The following is a 25,893-nucleotide window of genomic DNA, read 5'->3' as shown; positions in this document are numbered from 1 at the left end:
GTTTTCGGCTCAGGTCATGATCTCCTGGTGGGTGGGATTGAGTTCCGCGTCGGGCTCTGTGCTGACGGCACACAGCCTGCTTGGGGTTCCCTCTCTGTCTCTCTCTGCCCCTCCCCTGCTCACACGGGCTCTCTCTCTCTCCCATAAAATAAAATGAGTAAACTTTAAAAAAAAAATGAGAATGCTAAAAAAAAAAAAAAATCCGCTCTACTTCTGCCTGATTTCTTCCTAATTATTCAAAGACCAGGAATCCATAATCATTTCTTAGCCCGCCGTATGTTGAGGGTCCCGCGTCCCCTCAGGAAGGTCGCCCCTCCGTGTGTCCGCAGCTGGGTCTCCTGGGCTTTGAGCAGCTAGGACCCAAGTCTCCTGGCCTCAGTCTAAGGGCCGGCTTGTCCCTGCAGGTCCCGAGAGATTTCCCGGGGTCCTACGGGGTGCTGAGCTCCCTCCGCGTCCCAGAACGCTCACCAGTGTGTGCTGTTTGCTTACAGGCCAGTCATTTCAGTCAAGGGCGTGTGGAGCGGTGACTGCCCTTGGTGGGGCCTGGTGTGTGGACCTCGATGGGACCTCACGGGGACACGGGCTGCTTGCAGACCTCCAGCAGGATAAGGATGTGTCCCCAGGGGGCAAGGCCTGTGCTCTGGATGCTGGGCCTGGTGAAACATTTCTCAGAAGGCTGACTTAGCCTGCAGTCCAGATGGTCCACACACATTCCCTGACCGTCTCTTTGTGCCCCTGCTGCGTGAGGCCCAGGTACACGCTGGTGACCCAAACAGCACGACACCATCCCGTGTGGTCTCTGTTTCATGACGTTTCCCCGTACTGGGGAGTCAGAATCCTGAATGCTCGACAGAGTAGCTGGAAGGAAGAGACAGGGCTGTGTTGATCTGGAAGGAAGGGAAGGGCGTCTTGGCATAGGACGAGATGTTACACTGAGATCCGAAGAGCTGGCGAAGACGGGGGAGTCCTGAGGCATGGCAGTGCCTATGCAAATGGCAGCTGAGAGAAAGGGTTGGGTAGCTGAGGTCAGAAGGGTCAGGGGACTAAACCAACATGACCTAGTCCCAAGGCCATCAAGCCATGCGTGGGTCTTCAAATTTAAATCAATTAAAATTAAGTAAAATCAAGAATCCAGTTCCTTAGTTCTCAGAGCTACATTTTAAGTGGTCAGTGGCCATATGCGCTAAAGGCCACCACGATGGACAGCACAGATCTAGAACATTCCATCACCACGGAAAGTTATATTGGGCAGCCCTGGGTAGGACATATACAGCTTTTTAGGTGGCAGGAGAATGTTCTGTTTTATTCTGAGCGCCGTCTTCCACTGTGCAAGGTTCTGGCCTGGGACACGGTGTAGCCTGATGGCTGTGCAAAGATTGCCTTGGTGGTCTGGAGGGTGATGGGGGGGAAATGGGAGGGGCGGTGGGAGGGAGGTGAGGGGCAGAGAAGAGAGAGGTGAGGGGGCGGTGGGCGGGAGGAGAAGTGGACAGCCACAGTCAGAGTCGAACTCTAACCTGCACTCCCCTCGTAGACTCCAGACTCCCCAGGGGGCAACGTGTTTACAGCAGACCTGTCCCCCAGGTGCAGGGTGCGGGGTCTCCAGGGGCCAGAAGGGCCTGTCACAGCTGCAAGATGAAAGGTCCTTCGGGCCCGCCTGGATGCGAGACGCATTTGCTGACCAAGGCTCGGAAGCGACCGTAGGCTGAACGTTCACAGAAATTTTTATTTGCATCCAGCCACGAGCTCCAAACGTGGATAAGTGCCTTGGGTGGGAATCCGGGCCCTCCTTCTTGGGTCTGGGAGCAATTTCTCAAGCCCACAGCCGCATGCTTTGTAAGGCCCTCTGCTTGGTTGGGATTCGACTGCCTCCTGACCGCTTTTGTTAACCCACATGTGATTGTGTGAAAACGGAGCGTGCTTTCGTGTCTGCAGTGCTGAGGCTTCTGGAAGCTTGCCTTGGCTTCTCCGGGGCACAGAAACACCGGCTGCAGATGCTCACTGGCAAAGTGGGCGTGTGTGCACACGTGTGGGCCTGTGTGTGCACGCCGTGCCTGGGCCGTGGGAAGGAAGCAGGGGGCCACGGCGAGCTGGGCCCCTCTCCCCGTGGGGGCCGCCTGGGTGCCGCCAGCTGCTCAGAGCAGCCGCGTGAGCCTGGTGTGGCTGGAGGACACCCCGGGATCGGATGCGGCTCCAGCATCCCGCTGTGGCCGGCGCACCCCCAGCTGTCGGCGGGACGGGAGGGCTCAGCGCACGGCACTCACCCAGGAAGCAGTGGCAGGAGGCCTATGCTGTTTGTTATTCTTCCCGGGCGCGACCATCCGCGTGTGCCTCAGTCCCAGGCGTCCAGACCTCAGCGGCCCCTTGGGGACAGGATCCTAGCGAATGCCCCCAGCCGGTCATTGCAGCCCAATTCTCTGGTTCTGTAGTGCGATTTTCTTTCTTCCTGGGTTACGGCTCTTGCACAAGAGGGGACTCACTCTACCCTTCCTTTCTGCTCCCCCGGCCTCCTCGTCACGCGCTCGTGACGGAAGGAATTGGCCTGGCCCTGCCACACTTGTCGTTCCGTGTGCTTTTTTTTTGCTGAACTCCAGGGAGTGTCACTATTTGGCCATATGTGGCTTAAATCATACAAAAAAAAAAAAAAGTGTCGGTAGCTGAATGGACTCTATGAGCTCTTTCTTTTAATCCGGTTAGCATTTATGACGCCCCAGCATCTATAAAATCACCAGCAGGGGGAAATGGCTGGCAGGCCAGTCCTCCGGTGAGAGAACCACTTCGTCTCTTCCGAGCAAACCGGGACCTGGGAATTAGGCACACGCGTAGACAGCATTTGTGTTCAGATATACTCTGCCATCTGCCAGCAGTCGGTTTTTAACAGATACATAGTTGGTGGTGGTTATCGGCAGAGAAAGACCCCCAAGCGAAAAGCCTACGTAGGAGAGAAAACACAGAAGACGTGATTTACGCCAGGAAAGTTCGCCTGAAGTTTTCGCATGCCAAACGACCGTCAGGGTTCGGACGGAAGCCGGCCTAGGACTCCTGGGTTACGGTGCTGGGCTAACCCAGGAGTGGATATATACCAGGAGCTTAGATTCCTTGCCGTATTAGACACACTGCTTATTACTGGCGAGGTCACTAGCATTTTTGTCATTGTCACTGTTATTGTCGTGACATTTACAAAAGCATACGTTTGCCCCAGAAACCCTTTGGTCTTGTGCTCCAAGGCTGTATTTGAGGTGGAGAGGTAACACGTCTGGGGTTTTGTCAAATCAGTACTTTGGAATGTGTGTGGGAAGCGGATAATTTCTGAGGGCCCAGGAGGAGAATTCCAAGCTCTCCCCGCTTGAGGATACGTTGCAGTTGTAGGTGATCTCAAGGGCATCCTAAATCACAGGGCAGGAGTCCAGGCTGCCCCCTGCTATTTGCAGGTGCTGAGCTCCGGTGCTGACCCGAAGACTCCCGGGACAGAGGGGACAGAACAATCAGCAGAGCTCGCAGATCACGGTGTTGGCCTGGCCCTGAGCCCTGTTGTCTCTGTCTCCTGAGCTTTGGGCTCCTGAGTCCTGTAGGGCATGTGGATTGATTAGTGTATGCGTTGGGTACGTTTCTGGAACTTCTGGTGCGTGTGTGTGTGTGTGTGTGTGTGTGTTCATGCCCCTGACCCTTTGTGAGTCTGTGGGTGTCGCCCGGTGCAGGTGTAGGCTTGTGGGGCCAGCTCTTCCCTTCCTCAGTCCCTCTACCCTTCTGCAGTAGCTTCCGAGGGCTGTCCTACCAAAGGATCACAGGCTAGGTGTCTCAAATGACAGAAACCGGCTCCCAGTTGTGGAGTCAGATGTCCCAAATCAGGGTGTCTACGGGGGCGGGGGGTGGGGTGGGGTTGTTCCTTTGGGGTCTCTGAAGGAGAGAGTGTCCCGGGCTTCTTTCCCAGCCGCTGGTGGCGCCCGGCAGCCCGCAGACTTCCTAGGCTTGTGGCCGCGTCTCTCCCGTCCCTGCCTCTTGTCCTGTGGTCTTCTCTGCGCATCCGTGTCCACATGTCCCTCTTCTGATAAGGACAAGAGCCATTGGACTAGGGCCCACCCATGTGATCCCCTCTTAACCTGATTGCATCGGCAGTGACCCTATTTCCAAATAAGGGCACGGTCACAGGTTCCAACCCGTGTCGTTGGGGCCACCGTTCACTCTCCTCCAAATGCGCAGAAACGCTCACGTCCTTTTCTGCATTTCTCAGGCCCTCGGGTTCCTTTGCTCCTGTTTCCCGTGTTCTCTGACTCCCACCTTTGCCCATCTCCCCACCCCCCATCCTGTCCCTGTGGCTCCTCTGCTCAGCCATCCTCCCCCCCCCCCACCCCAACCTGCAGCTGGCTCTGTGCAGACTGCTAGACAGCTCAGCGGGAGCGTCTGAGCGGAGTGACCCCTCACCCCTGCCCCCGGCTGATTTATGGAGCTGTAAATACTTCCCCTGAGAAGAGTGGCTTTATGTCCTCCGTGTGCTCCTCAGGGTCCCCTCCTCACCTGCCCTGCCAGGCAGCTCGTCTGTTGTATTTCCCACCAGTCAAAGCCCTGTGACCTTGTGACCCCTGGTGCATAAGGCTTTCCTTATCTCCTTCCCAGACCAGTCAGCGTGGCCTGGTAAACAGGCCGCTTCTCAAACACGTAAGTAATTTGACCGAGTGGGAAAACGTGGGGACGGTCAGTTGGGAGAAAAAGACCATCCATCACTGATCCGACTGTGAGACGGGAGTGCTGGCCCATAGTGACGGGCTCTCCTGTTACCTCTGCCCTTGGCGTGTCGGTCCTGCTTGGACTCAGGTCTGGTGTCCGGAGTTAGGGGTGAGCAGAGAGCTGACCCCGGGAACAGGGGCGCGGAATCCATTAGCATCGTTGTTAAAGTTCCCCCGCTGTGCAGAGGGGAAACCCTCTTGGATAATTAGAAGGGAAGACTTCTGTTCTGCCTCTAACACTGTGGGGTGCTGACTGATCCAAGTTAGCCAGATTCTCAGTCGCCGGGGTCTGGCCCCTCCTGGCCTGTTCTGTCGTGTCCGGAGTGGTTTGGAATGGTCCTAAAAGGAAGCCTTGTGAGCTGGAGGAAAGCTGAGCAAAGATTAGTACAAACCCCGTATTTTGCACAAAAGGGAAGTGAAGCCAGGAGTTTAAATGGGAGCCTGTGAACTAACCCCAGGGGCCAACACAACACTGTGCTTCCTCTTCAGAGAACTTTCTTTCTGGCTTGGATCTTGGCCTCCAGAGCATTAATGATGGTTACGATGGTGGACCAAACTAACTTGCCCCCCCCCCCCCCCCGCTTAAATTACATACAAGTGCTCAATAAACATTAGTAGAAGATGTAATTGCTTATGTGCACTTGCGAAGAGAGATGGAGACGTGACCAGGAGCCAGGAATAGGGAGGAAGCTGAGTTGTGGCCGCCCTGGGCTGCCAGGGCACAAGCCACTTGAGCTGGTCCTACTCTGTTTGCAGCCTCGGAGAGTGTCCCCATGGTTTAGTTTATCTGAGACAAAGTGGTGTTTTGCAGGTGTCATGCACTTATGATGAGGGCTCCCCAACACGTGTCCCCATGTGGCTATGGACACATCCGTGGGCTCCAGAGTAGAAGGAACACCAGTAAGGCGTGCACACGTTGGCAAATGCTGGAGACAGGCAGAAGGCTTCTGCAGATGCCTCAAATCCTCCAAGCACTGAGGCTGGAGGAGTGTCCCCAGACGCAAATGCGACACTGGAGAGAATAGCCAAGAGAGGGAAAATGCTGATTGCGATCACGTGAATAAATTCCTTAGCTTTACTGACATCACTTGGAATTGGAGGTATTACATTTCCTTCAATCAGGAGAAATAAGAGATTGAGACAGAAATCGAATTTGGCTTCAGGAAAGTGAAAGAATTTACATTTCTTGTGCCCTATGTAAGGCCTCTGAACGGTCATCAGGGCTCAGCCACGGCAGGAACCTTGGGTTTCAGCGTCAAACCAGGAAGGAACCTGTGGGGTCCAGGGAACTGAGTGACCATGGTAGGTAAGCGATTGGCAGCAGGCGAGGAGACCTAGGGGCTACAGTCCTCGCCTCAGCCCTGGCCCGTGGGGGCGAACATGGAAGGCGCAACCATGAAAAACAAGACGTGGACCCACCCCCCAGGAAACCCGGTTTACGTGCTGGGAATGTTGTTGGGGGGGAATCCCAGGCCCAAGAGTTAACGTGAAGACTTGGCATTGACTGTTGCAGGAACCTAGTCCCCAAGGGGTTCCCACAGAAAACCCACCCTATAGTGGAAAATTACAAGGCACACTCGGAGAGGCTTGGGATGAGTGGTGAGCTAGTAAACAAGGAAGCCAGAAGGATTAAAAAATAAAGGAAGAAAAGGCAGTGGTGGATTTGAAAACCAAAGAGGCTGTCTAGAAATAAAAAATTGTAGTCGGAGAAATGAGAAACTTAATGGGCAGATCAAGGAGCAAGAGGGTGCCCAGCTGGAGATTAAAAGAAGCTAGGGAATATCAAAGCAGCGAAGCACACAGAGAAACTACATATGGGAGGAAATTTGGCATCTATGCAGAAGCAGATTTCAGAGGAGGAATAAAGGGAAATGGAGGAACGATATTTCATGAGGTATTGGTGGAGAATTTTACAGAATTGGTGGAATCGGGAATGGTACTGAGGCCCATTAAGTCTATATACAGATAAATTCACAGCTAGAGATACGTGGGAGTGGCAAAGATAGAGGGGAAACATGAAAAGCAGCCTAAGGGGAAACATCAGATTACCCACAAATGAACAAGAACCAGCCTGATTTCTGCAGAAAACTCAGAAGCCAGAAGATGGCAGTGTAAGTGTCAGGCCAGAATTCCATACCCAGCTAAACTATTACTCAAGTGTGAAAGTCATGGGTAACTCTTAGACCAAGACCGAGGGTGTTTACAACCTCAGTCCTTTACCCAAAGACCAAGTACGATTCAGGATGAGCTCAGCTGAGCCCAGAGGAAGGGTGAAGTACAAGCCACATAAGCAAGGAAAAGCACTTGGTTAACAGGTCAGCAAGTCTAAATAAACTCTGAGAGTAAAAATCATAAATAATAACGACCGCTGGGGCTTAGATATCCAATATAACTGAACACCGGGAAGCAGTAACTCAAAACTGGTGGGTGGGCATGTGGTTGCATCTCTGAGCATTTCATGGCACTTGTATTTGGTCGCATTTGGAGGAAACTTTGCCAAATTAGGTCTGCCTGTAAAAAATTGGTAAGTTAGCTGCCTACTACATGTTTTAGACAAGTAAAGGGGAAAAAGAAAAATTTAAAAAATCAAGTAGAAAACAGGAAAAGCAGATTAAAATGAAAATGAAATGAGAAATAAAATACAAAATGGAAACATTCAAAATAAAACTTGCCAGTTAAAAAACTCATGGTTCATGCGTAAAGATTCATCAATTAACATGTTAAATTATATGCTGTTTACAGGATTCGTTTCTAAAGTATAATCATAAAAATGGTTTTAAAAATTAAAAATACAGGGGCGCCTGGGTGGCGCAGTCGGTTAAGTGTCCGACTTCAGCCAGGTCACGATCTCGTGGTCTGCGAGTTCGAGCCCCGCGTCGGGCTCTGGGCTGATGGCTCAGAGCCTGGAGCCTGTTTCCGATGCTGTGTCTCCCTCTCTCTCTGCCCCTCCCCCGTTCATGGTCTGTCTCTCTCTGTCCCAAAAATAAATAAACGTTGAAAAAAAAAAATTAAAAAAAAAAATTAAAAATACAGTGCAAGACTATGTTAATCAAGAGTACCCTACATCAGGGGTGCCTGGTTGGCTCAGTCGGTTGACCGTCCGACTCTGGCTCAGGTCGTGATCTCACGGTTGGTGAGTTTGAGCCCCGCGTCGGGCTCTGTGCTGACCGCTCGGAGCCTGGAGCCTGCTTCGGATTCTGTGTCTCCCTCCTCAGCTTGCACTCTGTCTCTCTCTTCCTCAAAATAAATAATTAAAATTAAAAAAAAAAAGAGTACCCTACCTCAAAATCAGACAAAATGGGCTTTTAGACAAAAGCATTAGACGGTATATAAAGACTAGCTGATGCCATAAACCTGAAGTTTATTGAACCCAGTAACATAGTTTCCAATATGTAAACACACCTTCACAGAGTTACTAATAGCCATGTGACAAATACAGAGTCTGTGAACACACGTGTCATCGAAAGTAATAGATGAGCCTATTAACACTTTGAAAAACTTAACAAGTTTAATCTAATGCACGTATGTAAAGCCCTGCACTGAGCAGTTAGAGAAAACACATTCTTACTGGTAAAATGTGGAACGCTACTCTGGGTATTGAGTCCGTGCTAGGCCGTAAAGCAAATATCGGTGGTGTCGAAGAATCATCATCACGTAGACCGGGTTCTATGACAACAGTGTGGTAGGCACACTTTCAATAACTTGGAGCTACAAGAAAATATTATAATGTAAGTTGGAAGATATGTGGGTCTGGCCGACCAACCGTATGGAGATTAAATAACTTATTAGATGGCTGAAGAAGAAGTGGAAGGGAATCTGCACACTGAATGCTTATATTAGAGATGGAAAAAGAAAGGGGCGTCTGGGTGGCTCAGTCGGTTGAGCGTCCGACTTCAGCTCAGGTCACGATCTCGCGGTCCGTGAGTTCGAGCCCCGCGTCGGGCTCTGGGCTGATGGCTCCGAGCCTGGAGCCTGCTTCCGATTCTGTGTCTCCCTCTCTGTCTGACCCTCCCCCCGTTCATGCTCTGTCTCTCTCTGTGTCAAAAATAAATAAATTTAAAAAAAAATGGAAAAAGAAAATGTATGAATGGCAGTAGTTAGAGCAACAGCGTAAAGGTTTGAACAGACAGCTGCAGAAGGAGAGGCCAGGGGCCAGTAACCTTTCCAAGAGACTCCAGCTCATGGTACATTCTTACTTTTTTTTTTGAATGTGTATTTATGTTTGAGAGAAAAGGCAAACATATGCTATTCGGGGAGGAGCCGACAGATGGGGGGAGACAGAGGATCCAACGTGGGCTCTGCACTGACTGCAGAGAGCCCAGCTAGGGCTCAAACTCCTGGGCCGTGAGATCATGACCTGAGCCAAAGCCGGTCACTTAACTGACAGAGCCACCCAGGAGCCCCATCTCAGGACACATTCTTAAGATGGAGAGTGAAACAGCCCTATTTCAGATTCATCAGGTTGGCAAACGTTTTTTGGCCCCTAAACACAAATGTTGACATAGCTGAAGGGGAAACAATTCGATTGACGTTGATGGTGAACGCGGGTGGTTTCGGGAACCCTTGAGACTTACATAAATGAGAGATTTCAAAGCCCCGTGACATCACTCTTGCATCCGGGTGGACACTTTCAAGGAATTCTTGTATGTGTGCACGATGAGATGTGTGTACAGGTGGTGATTAAGCCCTAACAAAAATGTGGGAACAATTTACTGCCCTGCATTTGGGAAAAGGATAAAGAAACTATGGTTGGTTTGTACAGTGAAATATTACACAGTCATTAAAATGAATGAGCATCAACAAAAATAAATCCCAAGCTGACTTTGAACGGGGAAAAAAAACTAACAAAGTGATCTTTCAGGGAACATTTCTAAAAATATAAAACAGTAGAAATGTGCATTGGCCTGGTGCATAACCAGTTTTCAAGAAACAGGGAAATGTGGGTTTTAGATGCATTCTAGAATGTGTAATTTTTTTTAACAGTGTTCTAAATCAGCTATGGCAAAATGTTAGCATAAATGTTAATGTTGTGTACACAGGTATTTATTATATTAATATTTGTGGTTTTGTGTGTTTGTACCATTTCAGTATTTAAAATTGTTAAATTAAAACGAACTAATATTGGGGGGTGCCTGGGTGGCTCAGTCAGTTAAGCATCTGACTCTTGGTTTCAGCTTAGGTCACGATCTCATGGGTTCATGAGTTCGAGCCCCAAGTTGGGTCCCGTGATGACAGCATGGAGCTTGCTTGGGATTCTCTCTCTCTCCCTCTCTCTCTACCCCTCCCTCGGGTGTGCTCTCTCTCTTTCTCTCTCCCTCTCCCTCTCCCTCAAAATAATGTTTAAAAAATTATTTTAAAAAATAATATTGAGCAAAACAACTAGGCAAAAGGAGATGTGAGTGGTGTGAATTTTGAAAGCAAAAAGGCCACACTATTGCTCTTTGAAGAAGAAGAGATCTGCACGGAAAATCCAGGACAGTCGACTCAGAAACTGTTAGAACTAGTAAGATAGTTCAGTAAAGGGGCAAGATAAAAGCAAAATATACACAGTGGACAGAAGAGAAAGATGCCCCTGGAACCTGTGACGTGTTGTTACTTTTCACACTCGCAGGGGTCCTTATAAAGGCAGGCCGGCCGGTGACCGTTACTAGTTGGAGATGTGGTGATGGGGGCAGAGGTGGAGCTAAACGCAAGGGAAGTGCCACGAGCCAGGGCATGTGTCGCCTCCAGACGCTGCAAGAGCAAGGACAGAGACTCCCAGAGCCTGCAGAAGGAACAAAGCCCTGTCACTACCTGGATGTTAGGACTTCTGACTTCCAGAACTGTAAAACAATAAATTGGCGCTGGTTTACCCCACTAAGTCTGTGCTAACTTGTTACAGCAGCAGTGGGAAGTCGATGTAGAAATCTAAGAGTTGTCCTTCCACGCCTTCTTAAACCACTAAGCCTCCTTTAAACTACTTAGATAGAAATGAAAACAGTTCACACCCCAGTGACAAGAATTACAGGATACCTAAAAAACTACCTAAAAATACACGTGAAGGTCTGTAGGAAGAAAATGACAAAGAGATGTCCAAAATGAGTGAGAAGGCCCGAGACTGAGACGTAGAGCATGCTTTCTCCCTGTTGTCTAGAGGGCGGCTTTATACAAATCATCTCTAAACGCAGCGCTTTTCTCCATCAACACCCCAGGCTTGAAATCAAACTTACCGGGGTGATTCTAAATTGAATCTGGACAAGAAGTAGCCATGAAGTTGAGAAACATGCCCCAAGAAAGTCACATTTTGTTATTCTTGATGTCAAAACTCATTAACTTACTTCAGTTACCGTAATTTAACCGTTATGTGACTCTGCCATAGCATCAGGCCAAGATCGGTGCTGTGGGGAGCAAGGTTAGAAATGAATAGAGGCTGTTTTAGATGGGGCGGCCAGGGGAACACCGTCCGTGGACATGACCTTTTGGCAGAGACTTGACCCTGGCGAAACAGCAGAGATCTGAGGACAGGGTGTTCTGGTTGACTGCAAGATGAGGGACCAGCTGGGTGTGTTTCCGGAAGAGTAAGGGACCCCCCCCCCCGCTTCCAGTGGAGGAAGAGTATGGGAAGGTTAGAGAAAATTCCAGAAGCATTGATACCATGGATATCAGCTCTTCACCATGACGTCTTAATTTCTTCCCAAAGGCTGTTTTAGGCACTCACCTAGGGAGGGTACTATGAGGTTATAGTAAGTTACCATGGTATCTACCTATGGTTTTGGTCTCTCTAAGCTTCTGGTAGAGGCAGATATAAGACCCATGTCAAGGCAAGGGTGCCGTCCATGGAGATTCTGCCCTGTCCATTCCCAGCTAGATGAGGCTTTCGTATGCCTTTGCATCCAGAACCTCCAGGGTTTGGTGCTGGACATACAGACACGTTCTTTCCAGTCCTGATGCTCTCCTCCAACAATGCTTCATCTTGGGGTTGTCTCTGGTCTGCGCTGACTTTGTTCTTGGATGGGTTTGATTCATCCCAAGAGAAACCGTAGCTTCTCTTTGTCCTCTGCATTTTTAAGCAGGTGTCCCAGGTCCTGACTACACACTTAGAGCTTTTGACGAATGCCATTGTCCAGACCCTTCCTGGGTCCTGGTTACCGTGGGTCTTCTTGTAAGCTCCCAGGTGGCTCCAGTGTGAAGACAGAGCTGAGCTCCCTGGTTTGGATGGTGGAGGGTCAAGAAGAATTGGTTGAGAGCTCCACATGCGGGCTGGATCACTGCACCGGATTCTCCTTCGCTGTCTGCAAACTGAGGAGGGTGTGGCTTCAGGGGTGAGTGTTCATCTGTTGCCAGTGAAGGGGATCTGGAAAAATCGGACACCTCAGGCCCAGAAGAAATCGGTGGTGGCCTCACCCCAGGATTCCAGCAAATCTGAGGGTGGTTGCCGGCACCTGGGGAAGGATGCTTTCGACAGAGTGGCCCCTCCCCCACACCGGACACTTTCCATCAACCCCACCGTACCCCCCACTTTTACCTGGTTTGTCCGACCTGGTCTCACCTTCCCCGTCCGTCCCTCCTCAGGAGCATTTGCTGACCCAGGACCACACTTGTGGTGGCGTGCGACCATCAGCACACTTCCGTTCCAAACATTTTTAGCACCCCACAGGGAGACCCCATACCCATTAAGAGTCACTCTGTAAGTTCCCCATCCCCAGCCTCTGGCAAGCATTCGTCTGCTTTCTGCTTCTATAGGTTCACGTGACCTGGATATTTCATAGAAACAGACAGAGCCAAGAGTGCTTGAGTGGTTAAGTCAATGGCGTAAGGTGTTTGCTTCCAGCACATGCGCGTCTCTTCAGGCCACGTTAGCTATTATGGCTGAAGCATCTAAAAAGGAAATACTGGCACCATCTCTGAATTAAGCCTTGTTCTGACTCCGGTAGATGGTTTCACGGCACCTTGCCGGGTGGGGTGGGGTAACACCTCGCTCTCCGTGTCCTTGCACGGGGCAGGAGAGGCAGGAGTTCATGTTCCCTACCCTGACTTCTCAGAAAGGAGCCTTGGGGAACACCGAAAGACTAATTGCCAATCAACGGTGCAGGAGAAGCTGCCGGCGGGCAGGGTGAAGAATTATTCCGTGTTTCCGTATCTATTCGATGGAAAAAAAAGATATTCTGGAGAAGCAGACACTGGGTCTGTTTGTGGTAATTGTGCAGCAAATACCAGCTGGCTTCTCCTCAAGTCTCCTCGGTGGTTCAAAAGGAACGATCCCCTTGACCTTCCTCTCTGACGTCTTCCCCCACTTCCCCCTCCCTTTCTAGATGAATGTATCCGTGTTGAAGAAGATCCTCCTGTATCTTTCAGGAGACGCAGCCCCGGCTGGCGGAGCTGTCCCAGGTGGATGTGTGCGAACGTCCTAACAGTGGAGGGAGGCCGTGGGAGAAGTACCATCAACCTGGTCCCCTAGAGGGAGGAGATGAGAGCCAGTCGTGACCATCATGTCCCGGCCCCCAGATCCCCAGGGCCTGCTCCTTGTAGATGTTTTTGCTCATCAGCCCAGAGACGCCGATGCTCCTGTTCTACCCGAATACAGACCCGTTGCCCGTGCCTGCTGGGAAGCTACGGTTTGTCGCCGGGCTTTGGAGAAACTGTCATCAGTTTCTCCCATCAGGGGAGATGGGAATTCAGCTCACGCCCAAAAGAGAGCATTGTGATTTTAATGTGTCATTTGCTATCTCCCATTCCGGCTTGATGACCACTTTATATGCCCTCCTGGTGCATTCATGTTAGGCAAACCTTGACAAAGCATTTGAATATCAAGCAACTTGGAAGTTTCCTTCGTATGAAACCCTCCGATTAAGCTGGGCTCTGGCCAGAACACCGTGACGCGGTGTCTTTATCCTAATCAGGGCGGTCCAGATTGTGTCGAAGTGACCGCTGCAGACTGTCAGATCGCATCGGGTTTAGTGTCCAAAGACTCGGGGTCTAAGGTGGGAGCCGCGGGAACCAGGGTTCCCCCGGCCCAGCTTGTGCAGTTGCGTTTATGAAGAGTGTACGTCCAGAATGCCACCCTGCTTGGTCCGGCCTGTCTTTTCAGGGGGTTGTTCCACATTCCAGCTTTGTGTCCCTCCACGAGAATTCTCACCTGCAACTTACTTGAGTGCACTGAGGAAAGGGTTGGCTAGGAGAGAATCAAGGAGAAGCTAAGGATGTGGTTAATGACGATTAGTGCTAATTAATCTTTACAAACAGCTATGCATCCACCCTCCCTTGTGAAGTAAGACCATCCCTTCGTCTTAAAACCCACAGCCTCCCCACCCCCTGCTGCCCCCTGCCACACAACATCTAGGGGCCACCATCCATGCTGTGAAATGTACCCCAAGGGCCCACTAGAAATCCTGTCATTTGCCATCCAGTTAAGGCAGTCCTAACAGATTTGTGCCGTCTTTCAGTCTTTCAAACTCACGGCTTTAAAAAAGCGTAGGAACCCAAAGATTCAGAACGTGAATGTATTTTGTGGTCATTTTCAGAGTGCTCAATTATATTCCTTTGGTCTGAAGCGAGTTCATCTCATGATTGACCGTCTTGTCTGTCGAGCCTTAGTTTTGTTTTTTTTTTTTTTTTTTACGTGTTGTAGAATTTAACAGTGCACGTCCATCTCGAGTAACCTCTCAGTTCCTGACCCACACCAGGCACGTACTCGCGCATGCACACACACACACACACACACACACGCCCCTCTCCCCTGCCAACTGTTTCACTTCCTCTTGTTCACCAGCTGAGAATCCCGTCCCTGGATGGGTTGAACCCAACTGTCCAGCCCCGCTCGTGCTGCACCCCGGGCACTGTCAGGCCCGCTCTCGCTCCCGCGTGGGGCTGTGCCCGGGTCCCCTGCTCCTGCCCGGGGTGCCGTGGGACAGAGCCTTCGGCAGCACTCGGCCTAGACACCTTTGTTCTGTCCCGGCCAGGGATTAGCTCATTTTTCAGTGTGTGTCTGTTTTGTATGTTTTGTATTTTTCCTCATCGAAGCTTTAAGGTGTGGCCAGAAGGGGGGATGGCCTTTCCGAGTGCGAATTACATCACGAGTCCCTGAGGTTGGATTAAGATCTAGGGTTTGCAGAGAGAAACACGGCTGATCTTCATTTTCGGGTTCCGTATTTTCGAGTTCACCCACTGCCTAACGTGTACGTGTAACCCCAAATCAGTACTCCTGGTACACTGGGGGCGTTTAGGCGTGCCCAGAGCCGTGAACATTTAGAGTTGCCCGATGCACACGTTCCTAGCTGAGGCCCAGGAAGGCGACACCCGTCTAATTGTCCCAGCTTATACTGTAAACAAGGGTACTTTTTGGGGTCTATATAGTCTTTTTTTCCCCCTGCACTTTTGTGCTTTGTTTTGGTGATTTCGCAGCTTAGTTTTTTTAAACGTTTATTCATTTTGAGAGAGAGAGAGAGAGAGAGAGAGAGAGAGAGAGTGCAAGTGGGGGAGGGGCAGAGAGGGAGGGAGCCACAGATTCCGAAGCAGGCTCCACAGAGCCTCTGTCAGCACAGAGCCCCACGTGCGGCTCGAACCCATGAACTGTGAGATCATGACCTGAGCTGAAACAGGACGCTCAACCGTCTGAGCCACCCAGGCGCCCTGGTGATTTTGCAGTTCAAAATCCCCCCGGGGACAGTGGTGAAGGGCGGCCTAGCGTTCCTAAACACCAGAAGGCTGTGCTGTGCCTCGTGGTAGGAAACCACATGTTAGATAAGCTTCTTTCGGGCATGAGTTAACAGCAGCGTCAGCCGTGGGCTCGATGTCAGTGAATCAACAATACGTGTTAATAAGGCATTTTTAAGCGGAAATACACAGAAAATGAGGTTATGCCGCGATTGATGAAAATACTGCGACCAGAGGCCCGAAGGAACCTGACGCTGTATTTCCCCGGGAGCGGTGGTTCAGTGTTTGCTGATGCATGTCTCTCAGAACATTCTAGAATGTAATCCCCACCAGTGACAGGAACGGACTGTATTTATGAGAGAAAATGGAAGGCTTCCTCGCAGGCAGCCCTTTCTTCCAGCCCTCGCTCAGCTTTGCTGTTTTGTGACCGCTCTCTCCCCTGCAGGCTACTTTCTGAATTTTCTGGAGCCGGTGAACAACATCACCATAGTGCAAGGCCAGACAGCCATCCTGCACTGCAAGGTGGCCGGAAACCCGCCCCCCACCGTGCGGTGGCTGAAGAACGATGCCCCGGTCGTGCAGGAGCCGAGGCGCGTCATCATCCGCAAGACGGAGTACGGTTCTCGGCTGCGCATCCAAGATCTGGACACGACAGACACGGGCTACTACCAGTGCGTGGCCACCAACGGGGTGAAGACCATTACCGCCACCGGCGTCCTGTTCGTGCGGCTCGGTGAGTCGGGGCGGCCCAGGCGTGTGGTTATCAGCCAGCAGCGCTCGCAGCCACGGAACAGGAGATTACTTTGCAGCCTGAAACCGAACACGCACGAGCCAGCAGAGAGGAAATCCGTAAAACCATTTCCCCGGGGCCTTTCCCGTTGTGCACGAGGTCCCGGCTTAACCTGTTAGCCATTTACTAGTCATAAAGGAAAACAGACACAGATGGAGTGGTCTGTAAACCTGGAGTGCAGAAAATAACCCCAGACACAAAGGTGAGCTTCGAGGCGTAGGGGGAAGGCCGTGCGCCGGGTGGGGGAGGCCGGCCTCGTGTACCCCGAGACGGGGACACGGACACCCGCAGAAGCCCGGGCCCGGCTGAGAGGCAGAACCCAGAGCGGAGCGCATTGATGGTTCCACACGCTTGTGCCCGTCAGAGGTGGCGGGGAAATCACACGACCGGAGGGGACGCTTCCTCTCTCATCCCGGTTGTGAGATGGTCCCCACGGTGCCCCAGCCCTGTCACACAGGCTCCAGACCATCTGGGCCCCTGTTAGTAACCAGATCTTGTGAGTCAAGGTTGGATGAGCTGAGAGAGAGAGAGAGAGGGAAGACAGCGAAAACCCCAAAAATCCCTCTAGACGTTTCTGCACACACAGAGAGCGTCTCTTCCATATTTTGTGGTTTTTCATCGTCCCTGCTGTATAATCTTGGGCAGCGGCAAAGCCCGGGGCCCGAGGACGGCTCACCACAAATGAGTGCATTGGGCTGTGGCTGCCTTTACCATTGGCTGGTTTGGAAAAAAGTTTTATTCCAAATTATAAAGCATTAATAGCCTATCTTTTTTTTCCTTTTTAGGTCCAACACACAGCCCAAATCATAACTTTCAGTAAGTATCTGTTTTCCTCGAACCATTTTCTCATTCCCTGAGGGTTTCCGTTATGTAAGAATCCGGGTTTTTCAATCCAACAAGCACATGTCTTTGCCGAATTTGCTGGACGCTGGCTGGTCTTCACACAAGATGGCGACGTGCTGGCCTCGGGCCAGAACACTTCCGTTTTCCGTGGCTCAGGGTGAGGGAGGAATGTCTCAGAGCAACGGTTGCTCGTTCCTTTCCGTGACCGTGACCCTACAAGGCTGGAGGGCGTGTGTGGGAGTACAGGCCAGGTTGCTGGGGCCACCCAGGACCCAGGCGTCCCGAGCACATTGGGAAACGGGGAGGCCGTTCCCACGGAAATCCCAGCACCGCCCCCAACCGCGTCACCTGCTGTGGTGTTTGATGCGTGTGGCCATCGTCCGGGGCACAGCTGTGAATCTTTGGAGAAAATGTCTGTGATCTCAAAGTGGACTTATTTTTTTATACTTGTAAACTTTATATAAACCTTCTATAACGCAAACAGACACTATTGGGAAATAAGACACAAAATATAATTTATATGTAATCGTAATGTAATTCTTAAACATGTAAATATCAACTATAGTCACATTTTATATAAAAATTTCAACAATATTTTTGCATTTATTTTTTTCTCATTTTTAATTAAGGATCCATTTTAATTAAGGATGCATTTAATGAAGGATCAACCATTCAGGCCATTCTGGTCCAGTGAAAGTTTCCCCGGCCCACCCCCAGCCCGGCCCCCAGGATCATCTCTCCCACTGGGTGGGTGCCAGATAAGGCCTCTCCGAGCGTTTAGCACACGCGTGTATCTGGAGAGTGGCTTCCTCTGGCTGCCGTGCACTTTTTTACATAAAGGATATTACACTGGACATGTTTGATGCCCAGGACGTCAGTATATTTTAAACTTCCCGGGTTGTCCTTCTCCCTCTCTCTGTCCCGGGAGAAGCGTGTGATATTCCCACAGTGATGAGAATTTCCCTTGACCCACATCCACCGCGGCCTCCCTGTGTGTGTCCCGAGGCTGGCTGGTGTTTCTCTGGGGGACATTCTGAAGCGTAGACACGCAGGGGCACAGGATCACCTTTGATCGGTGATCTTGCCGAGGAGGTGTGCGCGGGTTCCTTCCCTGCCACGAAGGGAGGACCCGTTTCTCCCTAACTTCCAAGGTGATTCCCGTAAATCTCTTCGTTGTTGCTACTCTGAAGGAGGAAGACTGGTATCGACTACTTTATTTTCCCTGCCACCAGTGACGTTTGCTCGCTGTTTCTGGACACTCATGTTTCCACTCTGTCACCTGTCTCCTTGTCTTTGGCCACGGCCCTCACATTGTTCCTTCGTGATTTTTAGTTGATCACATAGAAATTAAAATTTTTCTGTCACTTATCAGTAGTCACCAGTGATTTTAAGGTGTTTGTATCAGGTCTTAAAGAACACCCCAATTTCCTTGAAGAATTCCGATGGTGTTTTTGATTGGAATTACAATGAACTGTAGGATAAAGTTGGTGGAAATTAATATCTAAATTGAACTGTTGTGTCAAGGACCATTTTCTTCATGCTTTGAGATGCTCTTTTCTTCCCTGACATTTTACTAGGAAAAATTTCAAGCATATGGAAAAGCAGAAAGGATCTGACGATGAACATGGGATCCATATACCCACCAACCAGACCCTGCGTTTACATACACTTCACTGTGCTAACCTTATCACCCGTCTCTCCATCATCAATCCAACTTATTTGTTTAATGTGTTTCATGATCAGTTATAGGTATTTGTGTATCTGTACGTAAATATTGCAGCGGGGAAATCATTGACAAGAGTTCAGTGACTGTGTCCTAGTCTTGTTTCTTCTTTTGGAGTGAAAACTTACGGGGCGCCTGGGTGGCTCAGTCGGTTAAGCGTCCGACTTCAGCTCTCGGTTTGTGAGTTCGAGCCCCGTGTCAGGCTCTGTGCTGACGGCTAAGAACCTGGAGCCTGCTTCAGATTCTGTGTTTCCCCTCTCTCTCCCTCTCTGACCCTTCCCCACCCACACTCTGTCTCTGTCTGTCTCTCTCTTGAGAATAAATAGACATTAAAAAAAAAAAAACTTACATACAATGAAACACACAGATCTTAAGTATCCCATTAATAAGGTCCAGCGAATGCCAAAAAATCTCTGCGGTGCAAACCCCATGTCCAGGCACAGAACATTCCTATCACTCTAGAAAGTTCCATCATGTAGCTTCTTAGGCAACTTACTTCCTCCTCGGGCAACCACTGTTCTGTTTTGTTTTGTTTTGTTTTGTTTCTTTTTTCTACCATGGACTTGTTTTATGTGTTCTGGAACTTCGTAGAAATGAAATCCTACAGCACGTAGCCACTTAAGGCTGGCTTCTTTCACTTAGCATAATGTTTTTGAGATTTATTTGTGTTGTGCCTGTATCGATAGACCACTGCTTTTTTTGCTGAAGAATGTTCCACAGTATAACCATCCCGGTTGGTTACCCACTCTTCTGTTGATGGATGCCTACGTAGTTTGCATCTTTTGACTATTTGGAGAAAGGTCCTAAGGATATTCTCATCCACGTTTTGGTGGACATACATTTTAATTTGTGTTAGGTGAATACCTGGGAGGAGTGTGGCTCACACGGTATTTGTGTGCTGAGTTTTGTAAGAAATACCAGACTTCTCCTTACAAGAAAAGAAAGACACATCAGAACTCTCTCTCTGCCGTGTGAGGACACGACAAGGCGGCCATCTGCAAGCCAGGGGCTGAAGAGGCCAGCACTTTGATACTGAACTTGTCAGCCTCCGGAACTATGAGAAGTCAGGTTACCCCATCTGGGCCATTTGTCACAGCAGCCTAAGCTGACACATACATCCGCCTTATTCCCGGACTGTGTCTTTTAGATCTCCTGGCCATTGTCTTTTTATTCTTCCGTTCGGATTTTTGTCAGTTTGTGTTTTATTAGAGTTGCATAGAAATCCAGTTTTTGCCGTTACTTTTTCAGACACAGAGGTGACTGTGTAGTTTCTCTCCTTTGAACATACTATGTTGCATAGTAGAACTCCTTGAGTTGGGGAGCTTTACAGTTCGAGCCTGAAATCCCTTGGTCAGGGGGAGTTATTCTTTCAGGAGGCTGCTGAATTGATCCGCTGCGTTGTGGTGGCAGATGACCTGCTGTAATCGGGCACCTGGTGGTCGGGGGTACCCACGCTTGACCCTGATCACAGGTCTCTAGACTAACCTCCACCTCCTTGTGGCATCTCAGAAGTTAACCAAAACCAGGACAGAAAGAGGGGGAAATCAGTGGGCTTAAGCCAGATGTGTCCACACGTTCTCCATTTTCGTCCCTGGAGTGTCACCTGCTCTTCCTACCTGTGACTCCTCTCTTGGGCCATTTCCCGAGGCTCTTTCCTTGTTGGACAAGCGGGGTGCTGGGGCCTCCAAATGGGGAGCTGAGCGGTGAGTAATAGCGGAGCCTTGGCCGATCCCCGAATGCCGCGGGTCAGCGTTGGGACATGCTGCTGTCCGGAAACACTAGCAGGGACGGCCGCAGTGACTCCCATCCAAGGTCACGCCCCCAGCTGCTGCCCGCACGCACCCACACGCCCAGACTCTGGAGGTTCGCCGGACAGCGGTTCATGTGTGTCGGGGGAGGTAGAGGGATTTACTACCGTTAAAACATTGCTCTTCCTTTCATCTTGTTGGAGGGAGGGTGTGGAGGGTGTGTATATGGGGAACAAAGCCTTTCAGAACAGGCTGTTAGCCCACAGACGCAGGTTCAAAGACAGGGTTATTATAGCTTACTCAGGTAGCAGCCTGGGGAACGTGAGGGGATTAATGCAACACTTGCGTGTCTCACGTTTCATATGTGGGTTTCATTTTTATCTGCTCTCTTAAAAAGTGGCTCGTGTTCATGACTACAGACCCGTACGCACACCACGGGGTAGCCCGGTGGCATGGCCACACGGTGGCGGGGTGGCCCCCGAAACCTGCACCTGAGAGCTTCCGTGTTTCCTGCGTTGCTGTCCCGGGCCGAGTTCACGGGCCACAAAGTGTGTGCACGCATAATGGGCTTCAACAAACACTGCTTAATGGAAGATGTGTTGTTGTTCTGGACAAATACCATTTACGTTCGTTATTGGCCCCTGGGAAACCGTTTTCCTTGGGGCTGCGTCCTGAGCCCCTTTATTTTCTTACTTCGCAAACTGCAGGTGACTCTGAGGCTTCGGCTACTCACCACCCAAATGCTCGTGGCCCTGGAATCCCCACTTCCAGGCCCCCAACCTCAGCCATGGGCATCTCCAGGCAGGTGACTCAGAGGCACCCCACGGTTGGCGTGTCTAAACAGAACTCGGCTGTCTGCTCCCTCCAACTGCTTCCACTGGTATTTTTAGGGAACTGTCATAACCGAGTTCAAACTTTATCCTAATTACGGGAAAATAGCACTATGAAAAAAACACAAAACCTGAGACTGCCAAGCCAGTGATTAAAAATGACTTCAGGAGAAACCAAGCTGCCTTAACCGTTGGTAAGTAAACTAGCTCAGGCAGAAGGCTGACGCAGAGCATTTGATGTTAAAGCCATTAAACCACCGACCTAATCAAACTGAGTTGTTGGGAGGAGAGAAGCCAGCCTGATTTGTTTTTTGTTTTTTTTTTTCTCCGTGACTTCTCATTAACGATAGGTTCCATTTCTTGGAAAACGTAACTCCCGGAATCCCACAGCGCGGAACTTGAATAAAAGATAGAAAGGTAGTTCATTTTAAGAGTGGACGATGTGGGTAACAGGTGACTGAAGAGATCATCGTGGGTAAAGTAGTTAGAGAACACGCACACTCTCCTTCATTCAGACCACGCAGGCGACACAGGCGAAGACGTTTGCGCTGTAGCGGCAACGAGAGTATTAGCACTGGACGTGTAGTGACACATTTAATGCTCCCACTTAGCCTTTTGTTTTCACTTAAGCCCATGCATTAGCTGGTATGCCCTATGATGCGTGGATGAATGCTTTTTACACACCGACCTCCAAAGTCATCCAAGGAAATACCAACCTTCCAAGGTTTGCCCGGGAGGGGCCAGCCCCGTGAACACAGTAGAGGAGAATTACACTTACTTCTCGGTAAACCGGTAACGCCGGAGCCGCCGTTTCTCCGCCTCTGGACGCCGCGTGTGATCCTGGCCTTAGAGAGGGCCATGGCAGAAGTGAGTATTTCTAAGAGGTGCTGCAGACTTGAGTTTGTATGACATGAATTTGGGTGTCGGGCGTGTTCGTTTGGATCATGTGGATGCTTTTGCCACATCTAATACGACGTCAGTATAATTGGAGGCTAGGAGCATTTCGTCTTGGATTCAGAAATATAAAACACAGTGTTTAATTTTTAAGGAAATCATTCATTCTTTCAACAGATTTATATTGAGGGCCTAGGATGTGCCAGGCCTTACTCAAGGTGTTGGGGATACGACAATGAAGGAAACAGACAAACACTAAAAATTCCTGCCGTGGGGTGCTTACATCCTCTGGGGAGACCCTTGGGTCTGGCTTCTTTCATGGAATGTAATATCTGAATGATTGTTCCTGTGGTTTATTCCTGTCTATTGGTGATAACTATTCTGTTTTATGAAGATACTACAATACGTTTATTCACCTGTTGATGGAAGTTTGGGTTCCACTTCGGGGCAGTTACAGTTAAGGCTGCTATGAACGTTCGTGTTCGAGTATTTTTGTGAGCATGTTTTCATCTCTCTAGAATGCATCCTGGCCGTGCGATTACTGGGTCAGATGATAATGTGTACCTAAGTCATAAGGAATCACCAGACTCTTCCCCAGAGTGGTCTTTCCATTTTCACACTGCCACCAGCAGTGTGTGAACGTTTCAATTATTCCACATCCACGCCGACGTGTGGCCTCGTACGATTTTAGCCATTCATCATCTTGTGTTGTGATGATTCACGGTGGTTTCACTTACATTTTCCCATCACCAAAAGTGGGCCGTCTTTTCAGGCCACACTTTTGTGAAGTGTCTGTTAGGCTTTTGTTCAGTTTTACTGTGGTATCTTCCTATTTAGGTATAGGAGTTCTTTATATATTCTGTATATGATTCCTTTGTCAAATACGTAAAATGTCTTCTCCCAGTCTGTGGTTTGCTTTTTTATTTTTGTAGTGCTGTCTTTTGATGAGCAGGAAGATTTAATTCTGGTAAGTCTGTCATTTTTTTTTCTTTTATGCGTCGTGTCTGAGAAATCTTTGCCTTTCCTTGTCTCAATACTATAAAGACATTCTCCGGTGTTTTCTTCTATAAATGCTATAGTTTTAGCTTTTATGGTTAGGTCTGTGATCTATCTCAAAAGCAGTTTTTGTGTACAGTAAGAGTTATGGGTTCAGGTTTATTTTTTCCGTACAGATATCCAGTTCTTCCAATATTGTTTTTGAAACGATTGTATGGTCCTCCTCAAATGCCTTAGTGCCTTTATTGAAAATCAGTTGACCACAGGTGAGCGTCTATTTTGAGATTCTGTATCGCGTCCTATTGCCCTGTCCTTATATCCCAACGTGACATTGTCTCGACAGTTACAACGCGGTAAATCGTACAATCAGATGGTGTAAATGCGCCCTCATTCTTCCTCTCTTTCGTGATTGTTGTGGCCATTCTAGTATCTTTGCAATTTGCAAGTAAATTCTAGAACCAGTTCATCAATTTCTACAAAAGTATGTGCTGGGACTTTTTTTTTTAACTTTTCATTTTGAAATTACTTCAAATGTACAGAAAAGTTCCACGAAGAGTAATATGTAGTCCCAGATCTCTTTCCCCAGGCTTATCCCTTCTCATTTGATTTATCACTTGCCCATGCATGTTTGTAAGTGTTACTTTTCCTGGGGCAGTTGAGAAGTGGTTGCATTCATCACACCCTTTTCCCCTTAATACTTCTGTGCGTATTCCCTAAGATCAACCGTATTTCCTTACAGAACAGCAGCTTCAAATTCAGGGTGTATGTCAGATTGCCATCACTCTCCAGTTGCCTTCATGGCCTCAGTGATTCTGTGGAGACCCCCTCCCTGGGACAGAATGCCCCCCATATTGCTTTAGTGAGGAACAGTTCCTCAGCCTTTCACGACATCGAAATGTTTGACACGTTCAAGGCAGTTATTGTACAGAACGTCCCTGGATTGGGATTTGGCTGATGTTTATGATGTTATGACTATGATGTTAGATTCTGGCCATGCATTTTTTTTACTTAAAAGCGGATCAAGTGATGTTTCCTTTTCAGGGTCTTGTATCTGGAGGTACATGATGTCAGTCTGCCCCTTACTGGTGCTGTTAATTGTGCCCACTTGGTTCTTTTCTTTTTTTAAAAAAATTTCTCATGATAGAGTTATTTTTCACTGCATAAGTGAAACTAATTTGTAAGAAAATCCTGCTAGGATTTCGATGGGTGGGATTGCACGTTGGGAGAATGGACTCCTTAAAGCCATTGAATGGTCTACCCTGTGAATATGATAGATATTTCTATTTCTGTCCCTTTTCTTTCTCTCTACAGTGTTTTGAAGTTTTAAGTGTGGAGGTCTTAGATGTATTTTATTAGTTTTACACCTAACTATCTTACCATTTTGAAGTGTATAATCCAATGGTGTTAAGTACATTCACACTCTTATGTGGCTGTCTGTCCTCACCATCCATTTTCAGAACTTTTTCATCTTTCCAAACTGAAACTCTGTATCCATTAAACAATGACACCCAATTTTCCCTTCCCCCTAATTCTTAGCAACCACAATTCTACTTTCTGTCTCTATGAATCTGACTACTCTCTTGTGTGCTTTTAACATGATTGTAAATGACATTTTAAAAAAACTTTCAGGGGCGCCTGGGTGGCGCAGTCGGTTGAGCGTCCGACTTCAGCCAGGTCACGATCTCGCGGTCCGTGAGTTCGAGCCCCGCGTCAGGCTCTGGGCTGATGGCTCAGAGCCTGGAGCCTGTTTCCGATTCTGTGTCTCCCTCTCTCTCTGCCCCTCCCCCGTTCATGCTCTGTCTCTCTCTGTCCCACAAGTAAATAAACGTTGAAAAAAAATTAAAAAAAAAAAAACTTTCATTTGCTAATTGTTAAGTATAGGAAAACGATTGTATTGACTTAGTCCTATGGTTTTACTAAATCTGTACTAGTTTTAGTAGTTTAAATTTTTTTTTTAATGTTTATTTATTTTTGAAACAGAGAGAGACAGAGCATGAATGGGGGAGGGTCAGAGAGAGAGGGAGACACAGAATCTGAAGCAGGCTCCAGGCTCCGAGCCGTCACCACAGAGCCCGACGCGGGGCTCGAACTCACGGACTGTGAGATCATGACCTGAGCCAAAGTCGGATGTTCAACCGACTGAGCCACCCAGGCGCCCCATTTAAAATTTTTTTTTAATGTTTACTTATCTTTGAGAGATAGAGAGAGTACAGTTGGGGGAGAGGTAGAGAGAGAGAGGGAGACACAGAATCCGAAGCAAGTTCCAGGCTCTAGCTGTCAGCACAGAGCCCGATGCGGGGCTCAAACCCACGAACTGCGAGATCATGACCTGAGCCAAAGTCGGGTGCTTAACCCACTGAGCCACCCAGGCGCCCCTGTTTTTAGTAGTTTAAAAATATATTCCTCACAGGGGCACCTGGGTCGCTCAGTCAGTTGGGCGTCTCACTTCGGCTCAGGTCATGATCTCGCAATTCATGGGTTCGAGCCCCGCATCGGGCTCTGTGCTGACAGCTCAGAGCCTGGAGCCTGCTTCGGATTCTGTGTCTCCCTCTCTCTCTCTGCCCCTTCCCCGCTTGTGTGCTCTCTCTCTCTCTCTCAAAAATGAATAAACATTATAAAAATTAAAAAAATATATATATGCATACATATTACTTAACATCTCCTATGTAAATTACGATATCAGCTGTGAGTGAAAGCAGTTTTATTTCTTTCTAAT

At 49.0% G+C, this 25,893-nt stretch overlaps 1 protein-coding gene across 1 annotated transcript in view; it reads left to right on the top strand.

Annotated features, from left to right (window-relative positions):
* Positions 1-25,893, top strand: part of ROR2 (receptor tyrosine kinase like orphan receptor 2) — a 65,105-nt gene that overhangs the window by 19,838 nt on the left and 19,374 nt on the right. The window contains 2 exon segments of the mRNA XM_032595656.1: positions 15,799-16,086; positions 16,929-16,959. Coding sequence (XP_032451547.1) covers positions 15,799-16,086; positions 16,929-16,959 — 319 coding nt within the window.

The sequence above is a fragment of the Lynx canadensis genome, chromosome D4, assembly GCF_007474595.2.
Source record: "Lynx canadensis isolate LIC74 chromosome D4, mLynCan4.pri.v2, whole genome shotgun sequence".
In the NCBI taxonomy this organism is placed as follows: Eukaryota; Metazoa; Chordata; class Mammalia; order Carnivora; family Felidae; genus Lynx; species Lynx canadensis.
This window is presented reverse-complemented; position numbering and strand designations above follow the sequence as displayed.